This window comes from Nematolebias whitei, chromosome 21, assembly GCF_014905685.2.
Source record: "Nematolebias whitei isolate Nwh7 chromosome 21, NemWhi1, whole genome shotgun sequence".
NCBI lineage: Eukaryota > Metazoa > Chordata > Actinopteri > Cyprinodontiformes > Rivulidae > Nematolebias > Nematolebias whitei.
This window is the reverse complement of record NC_056518.1, coordinates 4,513,006-4,536,095: the sequence shown is the minus strand read 5'-3', so window position 1 is coordinate 4,536,095 and position 23,090 is coordinate 4,513,006. Positions and strand designations below refer to the sequence as shown.

The 23,090-nt window shown below is 41.6% G+C and overlaps 1 protein-coding gene across 1 annotated transcript in view; it reads left to right on the top strand.

Annotated features, from left to right (window-relative positions):
- Window positions 1-22,153, top strand: part of LOC119427634 (lysyl oxidase homolog 3B-like) — a 74,688-nt gene extending 52,535 nt beyond the window's left edge. The window contains exons 4-6 of the mRNA XM_037695271.1: window positions 6,675-6,882; window positions 7,083-7,263; window positions 21,771-22,153. Coding sequence (XP_037551199.1) covers window positions 6,675-6,882; window positions 7,083-7,263; window positions 21,771-22,153 — 772 coding nt within the window. The remainder of the gene's footprint in view (window positions 1-6,674; window positions 6,883-7,082; window positions 7,264-21,770) is intronic.
- Window positions 22,154-23,090: the final 937 nt, after the last annotated feature.

The following is a 23,090-nucleotide window of genomic DNA, read 5'->3' as shown; positions in this document are numbered from 1 at the left end:
ATTTAAAATGAGTGGTTCACTTCAACATTTAAAAATGGTATGAACTAAACACACTTTTGATTATCAAGACATTGTAAAATAGTAATGATAATATAAAAAGAGAGTGTTCTTTCAATTGATTAGTTCAGGATACAATTAGAAAGTCTCTGGATGAGCTAATTTGTATTTCTGGATTCAAATCAATGAAATAACAGTTCCTGTCCCATGAAGGTCTTCAGAGGCAGGTTTGATCGGAGGCCTAGTTCACTACAGTGGAGAATGAAGGTGGTAGGGCGAACATCTGAGCTGGATGCTGGATGGATAATTGGTTGTCCTGTGCAGAGGCTTGAATGAGGGAGAAGACTCACAAGGGAAGATTTCTGTTGCGGGGAGGCAAGAGACAGAACTAGGATGGTGAGGAGACTGGTCTTCAAAAGAAGCGTAAGTGGGGCAATGTTCCAGCAGAGTCCAAAAGCTTCCCAGGGCCTCAAGTACTGGAGTCTTCTCATCAAGAAAGTGGTAACAGCTGGGAGTAATCAGTTCCCTCCTGCCACTCAAGAAACTGAAAATAAACCTGTAACTAAATAAACTAGAATCCCTACACCCGGACTGAGATTTGAAACCGGGACCTGCTCGCTGAGAGGCAGCAGCTCTACCAGTTGCGCCACCGTGCTGCCGATCACCTTCTAATGTACAAATATTATCCATCCATCCAGCCATCCATCCATCCTTCCATCCATTACCCGCTTCTTCCTTTTCGGGTTATAGGGGTCACTGGTGCACATACTCAGCAGTTACTGTTCGAGAGGCGGGAGGGGACACCCTGGACAGGTCTCCAGTCCATCGCAGGGACACATAGAGATAAACAAGACAAAGAACTCCTCACTCTCTCACTCACACCTAGGGACAATTTAGAGTTACCAATCAGCCTAACATGCATGTTTTTGGTTTGTGGGAGGAAACCGGAGTACCCGGGGAAAACCCATGCATGCATGGAGAGAGCATGCAAACTCCACCCAGAAAGGCCCCAGCCAGGATTTGAACCAGGGTGACCTGCTCATTGAGAGGTGGTAGCTCTACAACCTGTGCCCACAAATATTCTCCTTTAAGAATTTCTGATATAGAGTAAAATTCATGGTCAAATCAAGCTGTCCAGGTCCTGAAGCAGGAAAGCAGCCCTGGACTGTCACACCACCACCATGTTTGTCTGTTGGTGTGCTGTTCTTTTTACAAAAAGCTGTGTTAGTTTTACACCTGCTGTAATGGGAAAACTTCCAAATCATTCCATTATTTTCTCATCAGCTGAGAGCACACTTTCCCCAAAGTCTTGGGATCAGCAAGATGTTTGGTAAATGTGAGGCCAGTAGTTTTGGCCTCAGAATGCTCCCACAGAGGCCATTTTTGCTCTTAGTCTTTTTCATCATGTATTGATGGTACTGGTGTGCAATGGAGAGCATCCTGTGCTCCAGCATCAACATGTGGCATGGAGGCTGCACAGCTGGACCAAAAAAAAGCTCTGCAGAGAGTGGTGAAGGCTGCACAGAAGTTTGTTGGAGTCAGTTTCCCCACCATCACAGACATCTACATCTCCAGAAGCAGGAAGAGGGCCACCTGCATCATGAAGGACCCCACTCACCCAGCACACACACTTTTTGCCCCGCTCCCCTCAGGAAGGAGGTTGAGGAGCATTAAGTGTAGAACCACTAGACTGAGGAACAGCTTCTACCCTGAAGCTGTTAGACCAAAACTCTCATTAAAACGATTTGTCCTTTTCATGGGAAACAAATTCATATTGACAGTGAAGTTAACACAGTGACAGTTTTTCTATTATTACATTAGTGTCAACTAATAAGTTTGTGAGCTGAGTTAAATAACTGCAAAAACAATGTCTGTTTGTTCCCAAGGGGATAGATGCATCTTATTTTAAACAGTTTCAACAACAACAACAAAAAACCACATGAATGATGTTTGTTTGAGATGAGGTGTTCTTTTTCTGAGGCGGTGTTCCCCTACAATACTGCTCCTATCAACATCATTAGGGTTTAGCGTATATCTTAGAACCTTGTATACTGTTTCTTTTTACACTTTATATTTTTGCTATTTTTGGGTGTATAACTTATCTGGGACCTTGGGTACACAATGTAAATGACAATAAAGAAGCTTGAATCTTGAACCATGACCCCAATTGAGGCAAGTGAGGCTTTTTGTTGTTGTAGTCTCTTCTTGGACCACCTGGATGAACTGTTGATGTGTTCTGGAAATTTTAGTTCAGCAGCCTATCCTGGGGAGGTTCACCCCTCCTCCACCTTTCTTCATTTGTGGGTAAAGGCTCCATTAAAATGATCTTGATTTAAAGGTCTGGCAATAATCAGGCCTGGACATGGCAATGAAACAGAACTCCGTTTAAAAAAATCTAATAATTAATGATTTTACTAAAGGTACAATTACTTTTTCACACAGAGCAAAGTCAGTTGGTATAGTTTGTCCTGTTAATAAATAAAATCATCATTTGAAAACTGCATTTTGTTTTTACTCAGGTAATTTTTGTTTGATCGTAATATCTGTGTGCTGATCTGAAACAGTTAAACGGAATAAAATAACAAATCAGAATAAATCTGTAAGGGGGCAAATCTTCCAAAGCACTGTAGTTCTTGGACTCAAGGTTCAAAGTTCAAATGACAAGCGCTACATCTGCAAATCATTTGCTCTGCTCGTTTTATTCTACTCAGATTTCCACACGAGTGGAGTTTGTTGCCACGTTAGACAATGAGTTTTAGGAAGTTAGCCTTTCTCTGCTTTTATTTGTTTTGTAAGTTGCTAGCTGACAATATGTTAAGTAGCCTCAGGTTGGATGTTTGTATTACTCGTTAAGGAGCCAAATAAAGTGACTACACTGAATAATCATTCATACACACAACTAGAATCATTAGGCTACACACTGTCTGATATATGGCAGATTGGTTATATCTCTTATGAAGCTGAGCCAGTCAACACATAACTAAATAATGTTGTTGAAAACTTCTTCATAACTTTTGTCAAATACAATATCACCTGGCTTATCTTTAGAGGAAAACTGAGAATGTACAGAGCATGTTTGCCCAATTCAACCTTTGTAAGTTCTACTTGATTAAATTAATAATCAAAATTAAATGGATAAACAAAGTCTAGACAAAAAAAGTATGTTTTATTGTAATTTGAGGTCTGCAAGTCAAAACCCCTCCAACAAAGAGCAGATGCAATCATCGTGTTTTGATTTCTGAACACAGCTCCTCCTTATCTGTAATTCCCAAAACAGAAAGCAGTGATGTGTGAAAAGGTCAAATGTTGATCATAACATTAAAATAAATAAAAAAACAACAATCATAGTACTAACTACACGTCAATCATGCAGTACACAGATAAAAAAACACAATTTGAACAAAGAAATATGGACAAACGTTTCCCTCCAGTGTTCATCACATAAGAGCACAGGACAAACATGTCCATAGATGTTTCTGGGTTAGATTTGTGTTTGTTTGTTTGTTTGTTTGTTTGTTTTTTGTGTGTGCATTAAGTTGTCTTTAGTTCAGCACATCTGTTTAATGACAGTGTTTTTGTTGAGCATCTACATTAAAGTACTTTAAGTGCTTTTTGTTGTAAAACTGGACCCTTTAGAGGTCAAATTTAACAGCTACTTTGAATGTGACATATCTTTTTTAAACAATGTGACCACAGTTTTAACATACATTGTGTAGCTTTTGTTATAATGTGTTTGTGTCCCTCTGTTGTCGTGTTTTCTTATTCTAACTGTGCGGTATGACCCATTTCTATTTTGCAGGCAGCCATCCAAAGCTAAAGCTAACTCTAAGTCTAAACAGAGCAATCCTGGCAAAAGGTAATGTGAGGATAAATGATTAATTGGGTAAATAGTTGGTCTCTAAAAAGATCTCCTTCTGCAAAACAACTCACAAAGTGTTGATAAAAAACATTAAAAGTCCTTCCCTTCACTTCCTTCCCATTACGATCAATAGGAGGAGTACTGCCACTCTCAGTTCTGACTGGAATAAAAGTTTAAAACTAAAGGTAGCCTATAGCTTTATATACTATAGTCAGAAAAACAGCCAGTCTGCTTCTGTCCAAAGGCAGTACAAGTTCAAAAGTTTCACAGTCATTGTCTGTACTATTAGCAAAACTTACCATGAATCAATCATTTTAATGAAAATTTCAAACATAAAATAAAGATGTACATCTGCAACTGATTACGTTTAATAGTCAACATAATTTAAGATGGTGCCAAAACTCAAAAGTGGATAGACATCAGTGGATTTGACAGGTTTTGTGAGAAAGTTTGGTGCGGGAGTAGTTGTTAGTTTCACGTTTGAAACCAAATGGTTGGTACTACTCCATCAGTGTTTAACAAAAAATCATTTTAATCTGAAACTGACATGAAAGGCGGCAGGCGATCATTCATGAAATGCTCGTACTTTAATTCTGAATCGTTTAGTTTCCATAACTTGACACACAAATCCAGTTGCTTTGCGAAGTTAATTCTGATTTTCACTGAATAATTTATAGTTTTCTAAATTGTTGATTAAAAACACTTGTTTACTGGATTACTCATCAGTTTTTTATTTTATTTTTACAAAATGCAAGCTTTGCTTTAAAATTGTAAGCTTAACACATGTAAACTATTTATAAAGGTGCAGGCATTGTAACCTTTGGACAGAGCAGCTGTTTCAATAGATGTTTCCTTCTGTTAAATTAAGCTAACCACGTGTAGCAACATATTTTTCTTACAAAGGTTTCCCCTCGTATCCAAATCTAAAGACAAAAAACTTGACTGAATTGTCAACATTTGTTTTATTATGCTTCTGCAAATAATAATAATAATAATAATAATAATAATAATAATAACAATAATACGTTTTATTTGTATAGCACTTTTCTAAATACTCAAAGATGCTTAAGTAAGGTTCATACATGTCTGTTGAAAAAAAATACCATATAGTTTTTTTACAAACACAATTTTGTGATTGTAAACATTAAATTATGATTCATTATGATAAAAAAATGTTTTTGTGTGCTCAAGTAACAGCTATAGTCTTGAAAAACATGTGAATATTTTTCATTACACTCTATTTTAAGTGGTGTGTGTGTGTTTGTGCGTGTGAGTGTGTGTTTACCTGGTTTGTGTTACCTTTTTGTTTGAACATTTCTGGTATAATATGTGTTGTCAGGACCAGTAGTCCCTATATGGACACCAAAGCCCAGTCCTAATATGCTGGAACATCATTATTAGGTCAGCAATTAGGTTTAGGGTCAAAGTATTAATTGAATTTATCCGTTTACGCTAAGGTTTGCATGTTAAGTTAATTGGTAGCTCTAATCAAATTAGAGCTACCAATTAATCTAAAAAAGTTAAATCTGGTCCTCTGGACATTCAAAAAAAACCAAAACAAAGCAAAACAACAAAAAATGTAGAAACGTTTCGTCTCTCGTCCGAGAGACTTCCTCAGTCTGAGGTGCTGTTTTCAGCTCAGTCTCTTAAATAGCACCTTCTCAGAGTGGATCAACCAGTTTTGCTGCTGACAACCAAAACCAGCTGATCACCTGCTCAAGAAGGACCATCAGCCTAACAATGGATCATTAGCACACTGATGGCTGTGTACTATTCACAGAGGGCTGAGTGATACTAGCAATCACAGCATTGTAAGAGGGGGACAATTGAACACGTAGGCCTCCACCCCTGTTTAATGATGGACGGTTTCTTTTCACAAAGATGGCCTCCTTTACTCCTCTCTCAAACCATCGCTCCTCTCTATCCAGGATGTGCACAGGCTGATGGTCCTTCTTGAGCAGGTGATCAGCTGGTTTTGGTTGTCAGCAGCAAAACTGGTTGATCCACTCTGAGAAGGTGCTATTTAAGAGACTGAGCTGAAAACAGCACCTCAGACTGAGGAAGTCTCTCGGACGAGAGACGAAACGCTTCTACATTTTTTGTTGTTTTGCTTTGTTTTGGTTTTTTTTGAATGTCCAGAGGACCAGATTTAACTTTTTTAGATTTTTCTACCTGGATTATTGAGCATGCATCAGGATAGCTACCAATTAACTTAACATGCATGTTTTTAGTCTGTGGGAGGAAACCGGATTATCTGTAGAAAACCCACACATGCATGGGGAGAATATGCAACCTCCACCCAGAAAGGCACCTGGTGGGAGGCAACCCAGTAACATTCTCACTGAGAGGCAATAGCTGTAACCACTGCACCACCTGATTTAAGCTTAGCTTTTTGTATGCAAGCTAAATTAAATTTAGTCATGTAATTGGGGCGGCTGTGGCTGAGTGGTTAGAGCAGTTGTCCTCCAATGCAAGAGTTGGGGGTTCGAATCCACCAGCAGTCACATGCCGAAGTGTCCCTGGGCAAGACACTGAACCGCTCATAGCCTCTGATATGTGTCCCATCAGTGTCTGAATGTGAGCTAAAGCACTGATTAGTCTCTTTAGAATGATTTGTTCAATTAGCTTTGTAGAGATGTAGAGTGCTGTATGAATGGGTATATGAGGCACGGATTGTAGTATAAAGCACGAAAGGTGCTATATAAGTACAGTCCATTTACCATGTAATTATTTGAGGCGAAACAGGAAATGTGTGGTTTAAATACACTGTTAGAGTCATTTAGTCTCTCATCTTTTTCTTGTCTTTGCCCCCATTCAGGCTATATTTGGAGCGTCAGAAGAACAGCTTCTTCATTCACTCTGTGGCATGTACAGGTACTGAGGTCCACCTGGCAGCTTGCCCCATGGAGTTCAGAAAGCCAAATGCCACATCGACCTGCACAGGCGGCATGCCGGCTGTCGTCAACTGCATGCCGGGCCCACAGTTCATGCAGAACAGCAGCTTGAAAAAGAAAGTTAAAGTTTCGGTAATCTTGAAGTGGAGGAATTAAAATATTTAATAATAATTAATTAATAATAATTAATTATCAGCAAATGTTTGTGTGGATCAATTATGTTGTTTAAACTAAATATCCCAAAGTTAACAGCGTGGTAAAATGATATGATGAAATGATTATAGAGATCTGCCAGCATACTGAGACCCTTTTAACCAACTGTTGTTATTCAGAACAATGTGAGGCTGAAAGGAGGTGCGAGGCTGGGTGAAGGTCGGGTGGAGGTGCTTAAAGACAGCAAGTGGGGGACAGTGTGTGATGACCGCTGGAACCTGTTGTCAGCCAGCGTTGTTTGCAGGGAGCTTGGCTTCGGCAGTGCAAAGGAAGCTCTCACTGGTGCACGAATGGGTCAAGGTAAGGATCAAAACCCTGTGAATTAAAATACTAGTTTAGTTCAAATAGCAGTCTAATATGTTCCAGTGTTATGATGCCATAGCAGCTTGATATATAGAACACTTTAAACATCCGCAGGACCAAAGCATTGTACACATAATAAAACAATCATACAATCAGATAATAAAGAATGATTCAAATATCCATCCATCCCTCCATGCATCCATCCATCATCTTCTGCTTGTTCCGATTTCGGGTCGCAGGGGCAGCAGCTTGAGCAGGGAGGCACAGACGTCTCGTACCAGAGCCACCTCTTCTAGCTCTTCTGAGAGGACACCAAGGCGTTCCCAGGCCAACAGAGAGACAGTCTCTCCAGTGTGTCCTGAATGATTCAAATAACTAAAAGATAAATTATGACAATATGATAATAATAAATTATGATAAACACAAATTTTATATGATAGTTCATCTGCTATTCACTGTAAAAATGTATAACGTTGGGGTAAATATTTAAATAAAAAGTTGTTCTCTTTGGTCAAGAGAGTACTTTGCATGAGAAAAATAGCAATCAATGGGATTTTTATCACACTGCCTTCTTTAGAGCTCTGTAGTTCTGGTAGACTTCACGGTAAAAACATTCAGTTCTATTTCGTATAGGCTTCGCCCTTTAAGGCTGTCGCTGATGGGTTTTATCCCGTTATGCGAAGCATCACACTGAAAAATTTAGTCCACGCCCACCTGCTGTGTGGGCCCCACCCAGTCCGTATAAATTATGTTAAGAGCGGGTAATCGGCTCCCATTTTTCTTCAGCGAGCTAATAGCACTGTCAGAAGAACGAAGAAGGAAAGTTGTGTAGATGACCAACCTCTATTAAGAATGCTTGGCCCGTCATGTCGACCTCCGGTCGTCTTGGTGAGCTCTCCTCCCCGAGGAGAAGCTGACGAGCAGTCTTGTTTCAAGGTAAGCGCCGAGGAGTATTTCTCAGTGACAGGTCGCTACAAGCTGGACAACGCCATCTTGTAATTTTCCTCTTATCTCCAACCCTCGGAGCGAATCAGATGGTTCCTCCAGGACAGGCCACGTCAGCAGCAGCCCCCACTGCTCATTCCCTCCTGGAGAGAGTAGTGTCGGTGGAAGGGGGCTGAGCGAATGCTCACCTCATCCCGCCTCGTTTCACATCGGCGATCACACCGCTCCCAGCCGACGTCACCCTCTGGAGTTTGCCCGGCGTAACCCAGGAGGCAGCTGACATGAAGGGACCTTTTTTACATCCCGCGCCTTCTCCGCCAGTTCGGATGATCCGGCGGGAAAGTTTTCTGCGCTCTATTCCGGCTCGCTGTCCTGATCCCATCTGGCCTCGGTTTCCCAGCAGGACGTCCTACGGGGACGAGGCCACAGCCGGTTCCTGGTAGATTGGGGCACCGGTTCTCACAGTCCGCGCCCATCACCAGAGCAGAGGGGTTTTCACCGAGCAGAAATTCCCTCAGTGCCCCCTGGAGCCGAGCCTGACGGAGGCTTTTCTCGGAGCAAGATGTCCAGGGTGGACCAGCGTCCCGCACCTCTGGTTAGCGTAATCCAGATGATGACACCGCTCTCCAACCGAGCTCACCAGCATGCGCTCCAGACAGCCGCAGCGAACAACACGTTACGCTGTTGGCGTACACATTCAGAGGCGGGAGGAGACATACGCTCCTTCTGCAGGGTAGCTGACGTCATCCTCAACCGGTGCGCCTCTTTTGCTCTCTGCCGGCCCGCATCGCAGCCGGAGGACAGAGTTTTCAGCGTTTCCCTGAGACCGCCAACAGATGGTGCTCTAGGACAACAAATCGCAGAGCAAATGACGGCTTTTGCAGAGGATGTGTGTGAAGGTGACACGAGTTTGGATTAAAACATCATTTAATGATGAAAGTGTCTATTTTTAGCCAGTCTGTCAGCTCGGTTGACCTGACAGCGACTCCATCACACATCCTCCACACGAAATGAGCAAGTGGCAACGACGTTCCACGGCCGTCTCGCTGAGCTTCACCGCAGCCCCGCCCGTCAGAGACCGGCCCTCTTCATCCCGGCAACTGAGTGTCCAACGTTTTCCCAGAGATCCCCAGCAAACGGCGCCCTGGGCCAACAAATCCCAGAGCTCACGGGGGAAAAGATTCAAATATGACGGTCTGCGGAGGGTGTGTGTAAAGATGACACAAATGTTGAAATAAAACATCATTCAATGATTTACGTGTCTGTTCTTAGCCAGTCTGTAAGCTCGGATGAACTCACAGCGGCTGTGCACACATCCTCCACACGAAGCGAGCTGGTGTCCTTAAATAAAGGGTTTTTTAAATCACCGCTGCTCTAAAACGAGACAAGATGTTCGCATGACACAACGATGGTAAGCAAAATAACTCGTTTTCAGCCTGAAATGCACAATCTTCACCCGAGCAGTGCCAAACGTGCACTCACACGACGCGAACAGCTGTCATCCTAACGGCACCACGTTGATGGAGGTGCACACACAGTTCCCCGGCGTTCACCGGCTCACATCAGCATTAATATGAGACCGCAGGACTGGTCCGGTGAGGAACCTCGCTTCCAGCGAGAGCAGCATGCGCTACACCAAAGCAAGCGCATGCCTCCGCAGCGCTGACAGCCTTAACTCACCGCTCCTCAGCTCCCGGCCGCTCATGTCAGCACAAGCATGAGACAGCTGAACGAACCCAGTGACGAACCATTGTTCCCAGCAAGAGCGACGCACATCCCACCAAGGAAAACACGTGCTCCTGTGGGGCTCGCAGCCTTCACTCAAACGGCACGGCATGGATGAAGTCGCGCTCACCGTTCCACAGCAACCGCCCGCTCATGTCAGCATAGATGCGAGACCGCGAAGTGAGCCCAGCGCAGGTCCCCGCTCGCGGCAGGAGTGACACGCGCTTCACCGCAGTGGCATCAAATGCGCGCCCCCGTGGCGTCATCAGTTGTCACACGCCTCTCCTGAACACACGCCGGTTTACTTAGACATGAAGGTGGGCCTGCGGTCCGAGCACAGCACACAGGTACGTTCATACCCCTTTTCGAGGAAGCCTCTCCCTGGGTCACACGGATCACACTCCCGTGGCGCATGAAGGCTGTCGAGGCGGTGGACTGAATGACATCCATACACGTTGCAATTTGCAACCCGACCCCCTGTTCGGAAGAATTTTAGAGACGGTCCTGTCATCACCAGACCAAATCTCATTCCTGAATGCAGAAGTCCAAGAACTTCTAGTAAAAGAGGTGATCTCCAGGGTTCCCTACGGAGAAGTAAACACAGGGTTTTACTCTCATTACTTAATGGTTCCCAAACGGACCGGAGAAATGAGAATTTTTGGATTTGTCAGCTTTCGCATGTTGACAACCAAACATCTGTTGGACAACATCCAGAGAAATGACTGGTTTGCCTTCCATTGACCTGAAGACGACTACTTCCACATACCGGTCATTCCAAAACAGAAAATTTCTGCACTTCTCTTTTCAAGGGATGAAGTATCAGTATAACAGGTTGCCGCTCGAAATTCCCTCTCCCCTCGACGTTCTCAAGTATCTGCAAACGGTCCTGCAACCGTTACACAGAGCAGGGATGTGAGTTTTGTTTTTACCTGGACGACCTGCTGCCGCGGTCACGCTCCAGATAGGAAGCAGCGATGCAGGCTCAGGTGTTGACATCACACCTGTTAAATCTGGGCTTCGCCATAAATTAGAAGAAAAGCTAGATTCTCCCGGCCCAGACGATTGTGTATCTGGGAGTGGAATTAAACTCGACCACCATGCAGGCTCGTTTATCACAAACGAGAATCGGCTCTTTAAAAGACCACCTCCATCACGTGAGACCTGGCAGAGTGGTGACAGCTGTTTTCCGTCATGAAGCTGTTAGGAATGATGTCATCAGCTCACACAGTGGTTCCGCTGGATTCTTACACATGAGACGCCTCCAGAGGGGGTTTGTGCACCTGCGTGTGGATCCAGTACAACAAAAGAGATGGATGATCATTGTTCCTCCCTCTGTGACAGCAGACCTCCGACACTGGGAAAACACCCTGTATCTGTCGGAGGGAGCCCCCGTCAGCAGACCCACATCACACGTGTCAGTCTTCACAGATGCGTCACTGTCAGGTTGGGGGGGGAGACATGCCTATCTCAAGCTGTAGGGGCGCTGTGGCCCAATCACACATCAGCCCACATAAATGTTTTGGAGTGTCGCACGTTTTTGAACGTGATTCAACACTTTGCTCCTGTGCTGTAGAATCAACACGTTTCGATTCACACAGACAACAAGGTTACTGTTGCGTACATAAACCGGCAGGGGGGTGTGCGCTCAGACCAGATGTTACACATTGCGCGAAAACTACTGTGTTGGGCACACCAAAATCTGCTCTCCATCAGAGCAGTGTACAGTCCCGGTGTTCTAAACAAAGGGGCAGATGTCATGTCCAGGGGCGGTCCGTGTCACGGGGACTGGATCTTCCATCCAGACCTGATGGCCCAGACGTGGCAGAAATTTTGGCAAAGACCTGTCATGGACATGACATGGACCTGTTTGCGACACGAGAAAATGCTCAGTGTCAACTATGGTTTTCTCTGAGCCCGCGAGACGAACCACCGCTGGGGGGTGGATGCGTTTGCTCACAGCCCATGGCCCAAAATGCTTCTTTACACGTTTCCTCCACCTCCTCTGATTTTACAGTTCTCGAACCGAGTTCAGGAGGAGGGATTGACAGCTCTCCTGGTGGCCCCCAAGCGTGTGAATGCATCATGGTTTCCCAGTCCTGCAACGCCTGCTGTCGGGGCGCCCGTGGAAACTGCTGTGGAGGGAGGATGCTCTCCTCCAGGCAGGAAGAGCGATCAAGAGTTACCCAGAAATAGGCCAGCACCTGTGGGTCTGGCCGCTGAGCGGATCCGCTTAGAGAGGATGGGTCTCCCACAGAATGTAGTGTGCACAATCCAGGATTCACGTGCTGCATCTACCACAGCGCTGTACACATCAAGTGGACAGCTTTTCAGTGCTGGGATACAGAGAAAGGTGTAGAGGCCACCTCATGTCCTCTAGGCGATGTGCTGTCCTTTCTGCAGCAGCTGATGGACAGAAATTTGGCGTTCAGCATGATTAAAACATACGCTGCAACCATCTCTTCCTGCCACGAAGGATTCGGAGACAGAACAGCTTTTAATCATCCGCCGATGAAGCGTTTTCTAAAAGGTGTACAAAGACGCAGACCTGTTTCACACCCACTTGTTCCACAGTGGGAATTAACGCTGGTCCTGCGAGCCCTGATCAAAGCTTCATTTGAGCCTCTGGATCAGGTTCCAATTAAATTCTTGTCTCTTAAAACAGCCCTGCTGCTGGCTTTAACATCCGCTAAGAGAGTGAGCGATTTATCTGCCCTTTCTGTCGCTCCGTCATGTCTCAGAATTCAGGCTGACGGCAGCTCAGCCGATCAAAGACCAACCCAGCTTTTATGCCTAAAAACATCACAAGCTCTTTTAAATCAAGAGCGATTTCGTTTGAAGGGTCCCCCCTGTCCGGTGCGGGCATTGACATGTTACATAGCGTGCACAGCTGCAATGCGTCAAACTCAACATTTGTTTGTGTATTATACAGCTGCATCTGTAGGTCGCCCGTTATCCACCCAGCACTTGTCACATTGGCTGTGTGAGGCCATTTCTGAAGCCTACAGAGCATCAGATTTAGAGCCTCCTGACAACCTCAGAGCACACTTGACCAGGGGTATTGCATCTTCGACTGCTTTGCATAATGGTATGACAATGTAGGACATTTGCACTGTGGTCACGTGGTCAACACCCTGCTCATTTATTCGTTTCTATTTAGAGTTAGAGTTAGAGTTAGAGTTTCTTTATTGTCATTCGCACCTCATGTGGTACATGTGGTGGAGCGAAATTATGTACACAGGGTCCCAGTTACATCCAACAATAAAATGTATAAGAAAAACAGTAATAACATCTAAGATATGAACTAAGAAAAACATCAACTAAATATACACTAAGCACTCATAACATAAAACATTGAACATCAGCACAAACATGAACATGAGTCTGTGAGCAGATGTGCACGCATGAACACATCAACATTGAAACAGATCAGCAGCAACACGAAACAGATCAGCAGCAACATGATATGGTTTTTCACAGTGATTATTCTAGTTAGAGATTCATGAGTCTAACAGCCTCAGGGTAGAAGCTGTTCCTCAGTCTAGTGGTTCTACACTTAATGCTCCTTAACCTCCTTCCTGAGGGGAGTGGGGCAAAAAGTGTGTGTGCTGGGTGGGTGGGGTCCTTCATGATGCAGGTGGCCCTCTTCCTGCATCTGGAGGTGTAGATGTCTGTGATGGTGGGGAGACTGATTCCAACAGATTTCTGTGCAGCCTTCACCACTCTCTGCAAAGCTTTTCTTTCTGCAGCTGTGCAGCCTCAAGCCTATTTACTTGATGTGACAGTTCGTTCCATGACACATTCTGTCCTTAATGCTCTAACAGAATGATTATTATTGTTTTCATGGAACCCCGTTTAAGCTCACATCTGACTGCATGATTTACAGTGTGAGATGTTGTTATCAGTCACAAATTGCGTCTGTTATTTGGTTCTATTGTCACTAATCAGTTTATGACTATTGTTACCAATCAGTTCATTTGATTATAATCAGTTCACTTGTTATTATTAATCTCTTCATACTGTTCAGCCATGAATCAGTTGGTTCATGGCCCCCTTTTTCAACATCTTCCCTCCCCGTTGAAAGTTTTCCGGGGCGTTCATGTTTTTTCAGAACACATAGTTACACAACATGCGTCTGTGCATGGCACACATAATTACGCAATGCGTAATTACGTACATGGGGAGCTGAGTGACAAGACGTTTTTTGGGCAAGCTTCTGCTTCATACGGTGTTCGAATGGACCCAGTGAGGCGAGGACAACATCCGCTTCGCCCTTAAAGGGCCTTAAAGGGCCTTAAAGGGCCTTAAAGGGCTGCGCCTATACTCATAGAATCTGGGGTTACAATACATAACCAATGTTTCAACAGGTCACAAAAAGTTGCATGTTAGAACTGACACAGTCAGGGGTGGCTTGGGCATCGGGAGCGCCGGGACATTTCCTAGTGGACTGTCCTGGTCAGTGCCTGCCAAGGGACTGGACTAAAGGCTCGGTTCGGGTCGTGCTTTATTATTTTAAATAAACAAGCCACTCTTGTGTCGGACTCACTCAGGTGTCACTGAAGCTCCCCCGTCCCTCCCTTCCCTCTCTGAGGTTGTGTCTGTCACAGAGTTGAGTGAAGCTGACAGTAGTGTTGTGTTCAAGACCACCTAACCCGAGACCAAGTCAAGACCAAGACCAGAGTGTACCGAGACTGAGACAAGACCAAGACTTTTAGGGTCTGAGACCAAGTCGAGACCAAGACCTCAAATAAAATAAATAAAATATAAAATTTTATTAAAAAATTTTTTTTTTATAAAAGTTACATACTGCAACTTTGTTTTTGAATGAATGTATCATCTTTTATAATTTTTTAAAGCTACATAACAAAGAAATCAGACATTCAGTGACCTAACTTCATGTGATTCAACAATAAAATGACACAACTGTTAAACTGGAAACAGTTTCATCACAGGCCAAGCCTTAAAAAACTGCAACGGCAAAACACTCTTCATAAGTCCAAACTCAAGACCAAGGATAGCCATATAGTTGCACAGTGGTTTCAATAATGTAGTAGATATATACCTTAAAAGTTACATAAATGGAAATTAGTTTAAAGTAAGGTTTCATTGCATTTTAGAAACAAGAGAGATTGCAACATACTGTGGCCTAAATGTGTACGATGGGGTCTCAATAATGCCCTATTTGCACAGCTCCTAATCAGCCCCAACTCTGCTCAGCCCAACACCCCCCCCCCCCCCCCCCCCCCCCCCCCCCCCCCCCCCGCTCAGCCTGGCTCAGCTCAGCCTGGATTTGCACCTGCACTTTAGGACCAATTTTGGAGGCGTGTCCAGAATCCAAGTCCTGCTAATGAGAGTTCCGTGATGAGTTAAATTCAAAGCAGTCTGCTCCTCAGAAAAATAATGTTGAATTATTATTTTTATATATGAATGTTTCTGTTAACTTGTTTTATATATGAATATTTCTGTTCAGTGCCCTGAGACGACTTCTGTTGTGACTTGGAGCTATATAAATAAACTGAACTGAATTAAATCTGATGAATCAGATTCTACAAAAACATTTATAATTAAATCTAAAAAAGTTAAATTTGGTCCTCTGGACGTTCAAAAAACAAAACAAAACAAAAAATCTTGAAACGTTTCTTCTTTCATCCGAAAGACTTCTTCAGTCTGAGGGGCTGTATTCAGCTCATAAATAGCTAGTTATAAAAGACTGAACTGAATACAAATACATCAAATTATGTATGTAAAAAAGCTTATTGTGGTTTTGTTTCTTGTATACAGATTATTTTTAGCTTTGAGTTAAAGTTTAGCTTTGATTTAAAGTTTAGCTTTGATTTAAAACTTTAATTTAAAGTGTAATTCTTGTTTTGTGATTTGTACATATGTGGGTTAGAATAAAGTTTAACTAAAGGCTGTGTCTCTTCTTTAAACATATTTGAGGGAAATATTCCTGAGAGATACAATAATTTTGTCTTTTTATGATTTTTCAGCTGAGTTAACTTTAATTAACAGATTATTTAATAAAGTCAAAGTGTAAACAGGATTTCATGATAAAGCCGACACGTTTATTTATTTTTATTCTTCACTGATAAAAAAACAACAACATTATTTTATATACATAAATTGCTTTTAAAAAAACGTTTCCACCCTTCATCCCGGTCCTCCTGCCTGCCAGGGCTTGAATCCGGCCTTTGTGAGCATGCGAGGCCGGGGCTCGAGGTCCGGCCTCGCGCGCTTCAACAACTCGGCAGCTTGTATGATCCTCCGCGGTGACACCGCTCGCTCGAATTTTGTTGTTGGTCACCAAACACAAAAAACGCCTGGACTTTAGCATTAAACACGGTTTTGTCATTATTGTTTTTAAAATCTTAAACATAGATCCAGCCGCTGCTCCACGTCCCTTGAAATTGCAAATGGAGGATCAGTGAAAAGTTTCTGAGATCCAGTGACTCCTCCCCCTGAACAATCAGTGTCCTGCATTCACGTTTCGGTCTGGACTCAGCTCAACTCAGCTCCAACGGTCCCACCAGAGAAGCAGGGACGAAAAGAGGTCCTGAATCAGCCTCAAATCGGCAAAAAAAATACTAGCTAAATTATTGGTGCAAAAGGGTTCTGTCTGTGGCGGGCTGTGCAGAGTTGGGGCTTATTAGCAGCAGTGCAAATGGGGCATAAAATACTTTGTCAGTCTAAGAGGCCGTTTACACGGAGCGTATTTTGAGTGCATCCGCTCCTTTCTCTCTGCGGTTCTGCTGATCATTTACACGACACCAGTGCCCCCCCTTTTTGAATTCTGAGGTTTCTCAACCCACCTTCCAGAGTGGAGGTTTTTCGCTGACCCCCCCGCTGATAATGTAAACATCTCCCGCTGAGGCTTTGTGTTAAGCCACATGCGCACACACACGCGTGGACAGACGCTATATTGTATTTCTATCAACATGGTGGCGGACACAGTGCTTTCTGAAGGAATATATTTTTAATCTCGTAGTTAATCTACGTCAGATTCCAGGTACTGTGACCAACATCTGTGTTGCAAGAGACACCATCTGATCCAGTTCTAATATCAGTTTATAGAACGAGGCATTACACGTCGCGCTGCACTAGAACATACTATGTGCTAAATAACAAGTTTAATAATAATAAACAGTATTTATCTTAAGTTTGTGATATATAATGAAGCTATCTGGACATTATGTAATTCAAATTATGTGATTCAAATTATGCTAAGCATATTGCATGTTATTAACGTTGAAAATGAAGACATCCGGTTTAATTTTTATTTTATCTATTTATTCAACACCACAAATCTGTATGTCACACAAACACTGATAATTAAACTGAACACACTATTAAAAATAAGTTAACTGTAAACTGCATTAATGAACTGGACTCTTCCTCTGTTTTCATCCTGGATGTCCCATGTTGTCCATCTGGCTCATTCAGGAAGTCACTCCTTTGATTAATGCAACTTAAAACATTCAGTGGATTGAAAAAAAGAACTGAGGGGAATTTTTAAAAAATAGTTCATCCAACAGCTTTCTCTTCGACGTCCTCCTGCAGTTCATCTGGGCCGAGTCAGAACCGGTCCGCTTGGTGGAAGGACAGCTCCTTCTTCTTTTAGGAAAAAAAAAAAAACTCAGTTGGTTGTTTTGTAACCGAAGCAAACACAAGCAAACATTATTAAGAACATTTGAATTACCTGCAGTAAATCAGCTACTGATTTTTTTAATTTTATTTTTAATTTTAATTTATTTATTCATTTCAAATTAAAAACACAATAACAATTTCAAAACAAGAGAGTAAAATACAAAACATAAAATGAAAGGCAGCAGAAGAAGAAAAAAAAATCTTATTATTTCTGCCCCTTCTTAAACAAAATCAATTCAAACAATCAATTCAATCAATAATCATCTATAAATAATACAACAAAATTACATAACTGATCACAATTTTTCCATTTATATTTCGTTTGATATTAACTAACTTAAATCTATATGTATCTATTCAACAATATGTTCTTAATCTTTTTCTTAAATATAAACATTGACTTTGATTTTTTTACATCATCATCCAAACTATTCCAAAAACCTATTCCCTGTATTGAAGTAGACCTACCCCTTAAACTAGTCCTATACTTTGGTTTCACAAAAATATCTGTTCCCTTTAGATTATAACAACTTTTCCTTTTCACAAAATATGCTTGAATGTTCGAGGGTAGTATATAATTCTGAGCTTTATACATAAGTAGGAGAATATTATAATCCACCAGATCATAAAACTTAAGTAATTTCAATTTATAAAATAAAGTAGTTGTAGGATGACAGTAATGTTTTCTTGTTATAATTCTTATAGCTCTTTTCTGTAACACAAAAATAGGCTTAGTTATAGTTTTACAAGCTGTTCCCCAAACATCAACACAGTAAATTAAATGCGGGACTATAAAAGTATTGTACAGCAAACACAAAGCATTATCATTCAAAAGATCCCTTACTTTATACAGTACTGCCATGGACTTAGATATTTTAGTTTTTACAAAATTTACATGTTGTTTCCATGACAGTTTATCATCAATAATTACACCCAAAAACCTTACCTCATTCACTCTACATATCTCAACACCATCAATTTTGAAAGGAAAATCCACAGTTATCTTTTTTTTACTAAATATCATAAAATTAGTTTTAGCAACATTCAATGATAATTTGTTTAATTTAAACCAAGTTTGTATTTTAACAAACTCCATCTTCATTAACTCAAACATCTGTTCCAAGTTTTTACCCGAACAAAAGAATGTGGTATCATCAGCAAATAAAACACCTTTCAGGATACCAGACACCTCAATTAAATCATTTTCGTATAAAATAAACAACTTAGGTCCAAGAACTGAACCTTGAGGTACTCCACATGAGATACTGCATAGATTAGAGCATACATCATCAATCTGTACAAACTGTTTTCTGTCCCTCAGATAACTAGATATCCACTGTAGAGCTGGACCTCTAATACCATACTGTTTCAATTTTTCAAGTAGAATGGTGTGGTCAATGGTGTCAAATGCTTTTTTTAAATCAACAAATATGCTTATACAATGTTGTTTTTGATCTATCGCTGTAGTAACTTGTTCTATCAACTCCATAAGAGCCATGGATGTTGAATTTTTTTGATCTAAAACCATACTGACTATTACTTAAAATATTATGTTTATCAAGAAATTTATCTAATCTGGACACAAATAATTTTTCAAGATTTTTTGAAAATTGTGGCAACAAAGATATAGGTCTATAGTTGCTAAATATACATTTTTCACCATTTTTAAAAAGAGGAACTACCTTAGCTATTTTCATTCTGTCAGGGAATATTCCTTTTGAAAATGATAAATTACAGATGTATGTGAATGGCTCAATAACATGACCCATTATTTCTTTCACAACCATCATATCCATGTCTTCACAATCTTTAGATCTTTTGCCAGTAAATTTTTGAACTACCTTCATTGTTTCTTCTTTATGAGTTCCATCTAGAAACAGACTGTTTACACAACCATTGATTAAATAACTCACATTTTTATCCACTTTAGGAATTGAAGCTGCAAGATTAGACCCAACATTTACAAAATAATTATTAAATCCATTAACGATTTCATTTTCATCATGAATTTCCACATTATTTTCCACAAAATGTTGTGAAAGTCCCATATTATCCTTGTGTTTTTTTTATAACATTGTTCATTACTCGCCATGCTGCCCTCATGTCACCACTACATTTGTGTAATAATTCACTATAATATTCTCTCTTATGTTTCCTTATAATCCCTACTAATTTGTTTTTATACTTTTTATATTTATCTTCAGCCTCTTGAGTTCTGGATTTCAGGAAACAAGAATACAGATAATTCTTTTTTTACATGCGTTTCTCAATCCTTTAGTCATCCATGGATGATCAACTGTATTTTTCTTTATATAATTTTTTTGCACACAATTTTTTTTATACAATACTTCAAGAATCTTCATAAACTTATCATAAGATTTGTTCACATCGTCTGTATACACTTCTCCCCAATTTTGTTTAGCTAAGTCATCTTTAAATTTATCTAATGCTTTTTTGGATGTGTTTATTATTTTATTCTTTCTTATAAGTGTTTTTGATATACTGACATCGTTTTTATAAATAGTGAACACAGGTAAATGATCACTAATGTCAGTCATCAAAATACCACTCACCATATCACCATCTGTTATATTTGTGAAGATATTATCAATTATTGTTGCACTTTGAGTTGTGATTCTTGTTGGATTTGATATTAACGGATACAAATTTGAACTATACATTGAATTTATGAATGTACTGATGTTATTTGAATCAGTTTTATTTCCTAAACCAATATTGAAGTCTCCACATAAAAAAACTTTTTTATTTCTGCTCTTTACTAGTAACTCCAATATTTTATCGGTAAACATTTCTATCTTTGAGCATGGTGATCGATATACACAACTTATTATAATGTTTTTTCCATTTTTATTGATTATTTCTATTGTTATCATTTCCATCATATTATCAACAATTGTAGACATTTCACTGATTACTTTACATTTTATTTCCTTATCTATGAATAGAGCCACTCCTCCACCTTTTTTATTTTTTCTGTTCATATGATGTAATTCATACCCTTCAACATATGCACTATCCATATTCTCATCATTAAGCCAAGTTTCAGATAATGCTATTATTTTAAAAGTTTTATTTAATCCTTTGAAATAATCTAATATGTAGGATATATTTGCATTTAAACTTCTACAATTCAGGTGAACAATAGAAAGACCTTCATCCGCCATGTTTACATCGTTAAACTGTTCTTCATTATAATATTTACTGGCTTTATTAACTGGAAAAAAATTTCTATCTATCACCTCTTCAACATTATATATTTTGAATTCTGATTTATCGTACGTCATCATAATTCAGTGTATTTGTTCATCAGGTTATTCACTTTATCTACTTTAATCTGGAGAATCTTAGAAGACCTATAATTAGTCATCTTCTAGACTCATCTAAATTTTTCTAAATCCTTCAGTTCTTTTATTAGTTTTGCTTGCGATCCTTCTTGTGCTTTAATCCAGATTTTTCCATTTCTTGTCCATGTCGCAACTATTTTTTTTTGTTTTTTTAACAACCTAGCTTGACGGGCAATATTTCCATTTCTTTTTGTTAAATGTTCGTTTATGTAAACTTTTGTTCCCTTTAGTTTTTTTGCTTGCATGATTACACTATTTCTTGATTTCCTGCTAATGAATTTTACAACAACAACCGGTTTAGATTTTTCAGATTTGCTGGGTAAGGTGTGACACAAAGAAATATCTTCATGATTTATATCAATCTCCCTGTCTTGTAAAAAGGAGACCACCTGTTCTTCTAATGTCATCTGTTCCATTGGAGTTGCATCTTCAGTAATTCCTTCACCAGCAGCGACTTTTGCATATGAGCGATTTTTAATTTCCAGTCCAGTTATAACGAGGTTATCTTGTCTAGAGTTCTGTTCCAAGTCGTCAATCCTTTGTTCGAGTTCCACTATTTTTTTATCTTTGAGATTTATTTGTAATTTCAATTGTTTGACTTCTTCAAACAAACCTATCAAGAGTTCCTGTTGTGATGTTAGTTTCACAAGTTCTGAACTCATAAAGTTCAGAGATTTCCGTATTTCTTCCATATCGTCAGAGTTTTGTTCAGTCAAATCATGTTTTCTTAGTTTGGATTTTGCCATTACTCACAAAACCACCTGCCCGATGGCCGTGGTTTATCAAGTCGTTAGCCAAGAGCCAATGTCAGATCACGGATCCAACCAGCGCCTCGATCTCCACCGCAGCCCAGCGGCCTCCGGACGTCCGACTCCAGGAAATCAGACACCGCAGCCCCAGACTCTCCCAGGATCCACGGCGGTAACTCGGCTCCGAGCAGGAACGCGGATCCAACGGCGACAGTCTCCCACACCGCCGCACTTCCTCACAACAGCAGCAGCCCCAGACTCGACAGCCGAAAGCCGACACAGCACCCAGGTCCACCAGGCTCTCGAAGGCAGGCCGTCAACCAGCAGCCACCGCCCACACACCCGACGCCAGAAGATCGGCCTCACGGCTTCAACAGTCCTCAGAGCCAACGACACGACACCGCATCACCCCCGAGCAACGAAAGCGTGTCGATAATCAGCTATATTAATTTGGCCCATTAGATTTTGAATTGGTTGTTTGAAAAATGTATAGCTCCCGTGCAGCGCAGCGCAGCACTCATCCGCTCTCAATACGCTCAATACAATTATAAATTAGTCTAGTGGTTTTATAGGCCGGGGGGTTGGGGGGTGTCAGGAATTGTGTTTGGCACAGAACCCAGTAGTGGCACAGAACCCAGTAGCGCAGGCAGGACTCAGGACCAGGGAGAAAATTAAAGCACTTTAATAATACAAAAATAATAAGCTGACGTGGCAGCAAACACTTACATGTCTCGAGGGAAACCAGGGACACAAGGAAAACCAGAAACACAGGACGATACCAGACAATGCCCAGACAATGAGAAATACAAAGACGTACAAGCACACACAGAGAAACAATCACACACACCTGGCAGGACACGAAGGTGGAGACAATCAGAGAAAACAGGGAAAACAGACAAGGAAGGCCCAGCAGAGGGCGCCATCCTTACAGTACCCTCCCCTCAAGGACGCCCCCTGGTGTCCCCAGAAACCCCCAACCCCAAAAACAAAAACTAGGGCGGGCGGAGGGAGGAACTGCAAGGATGGAGGGCACGAGAATAACACAAGGAAAAGAAACCAAAAACCGACAGGACGAGGCCTGGGAACAAAACACAAAGACTAAACACCAGAAAACATCAAAAGTCCAGGGGGTGGGGGGGTGGCGGCTGGGAGGCCGTCTGACATGAGGAGTGAGTTCGGGGGGGGCGGCCGGGAGACCGTCCGACACGAGGAGCGAGTTCGTGGGGGGGGGGGGTGGCGGCTGGGAGGCCGTCCAACACAAGGAGCGAGTTCGGGGTCACGGCCGGGAGATCGTCCAGCATGGGTCCACAGTTCGGGTGGACGGCCAATGGAAAAGTTCACCCCGAGGGTCCATGACTGCCCAGCATGCGGAAAGGCAAGTGGGAGAATCATCGGTTCC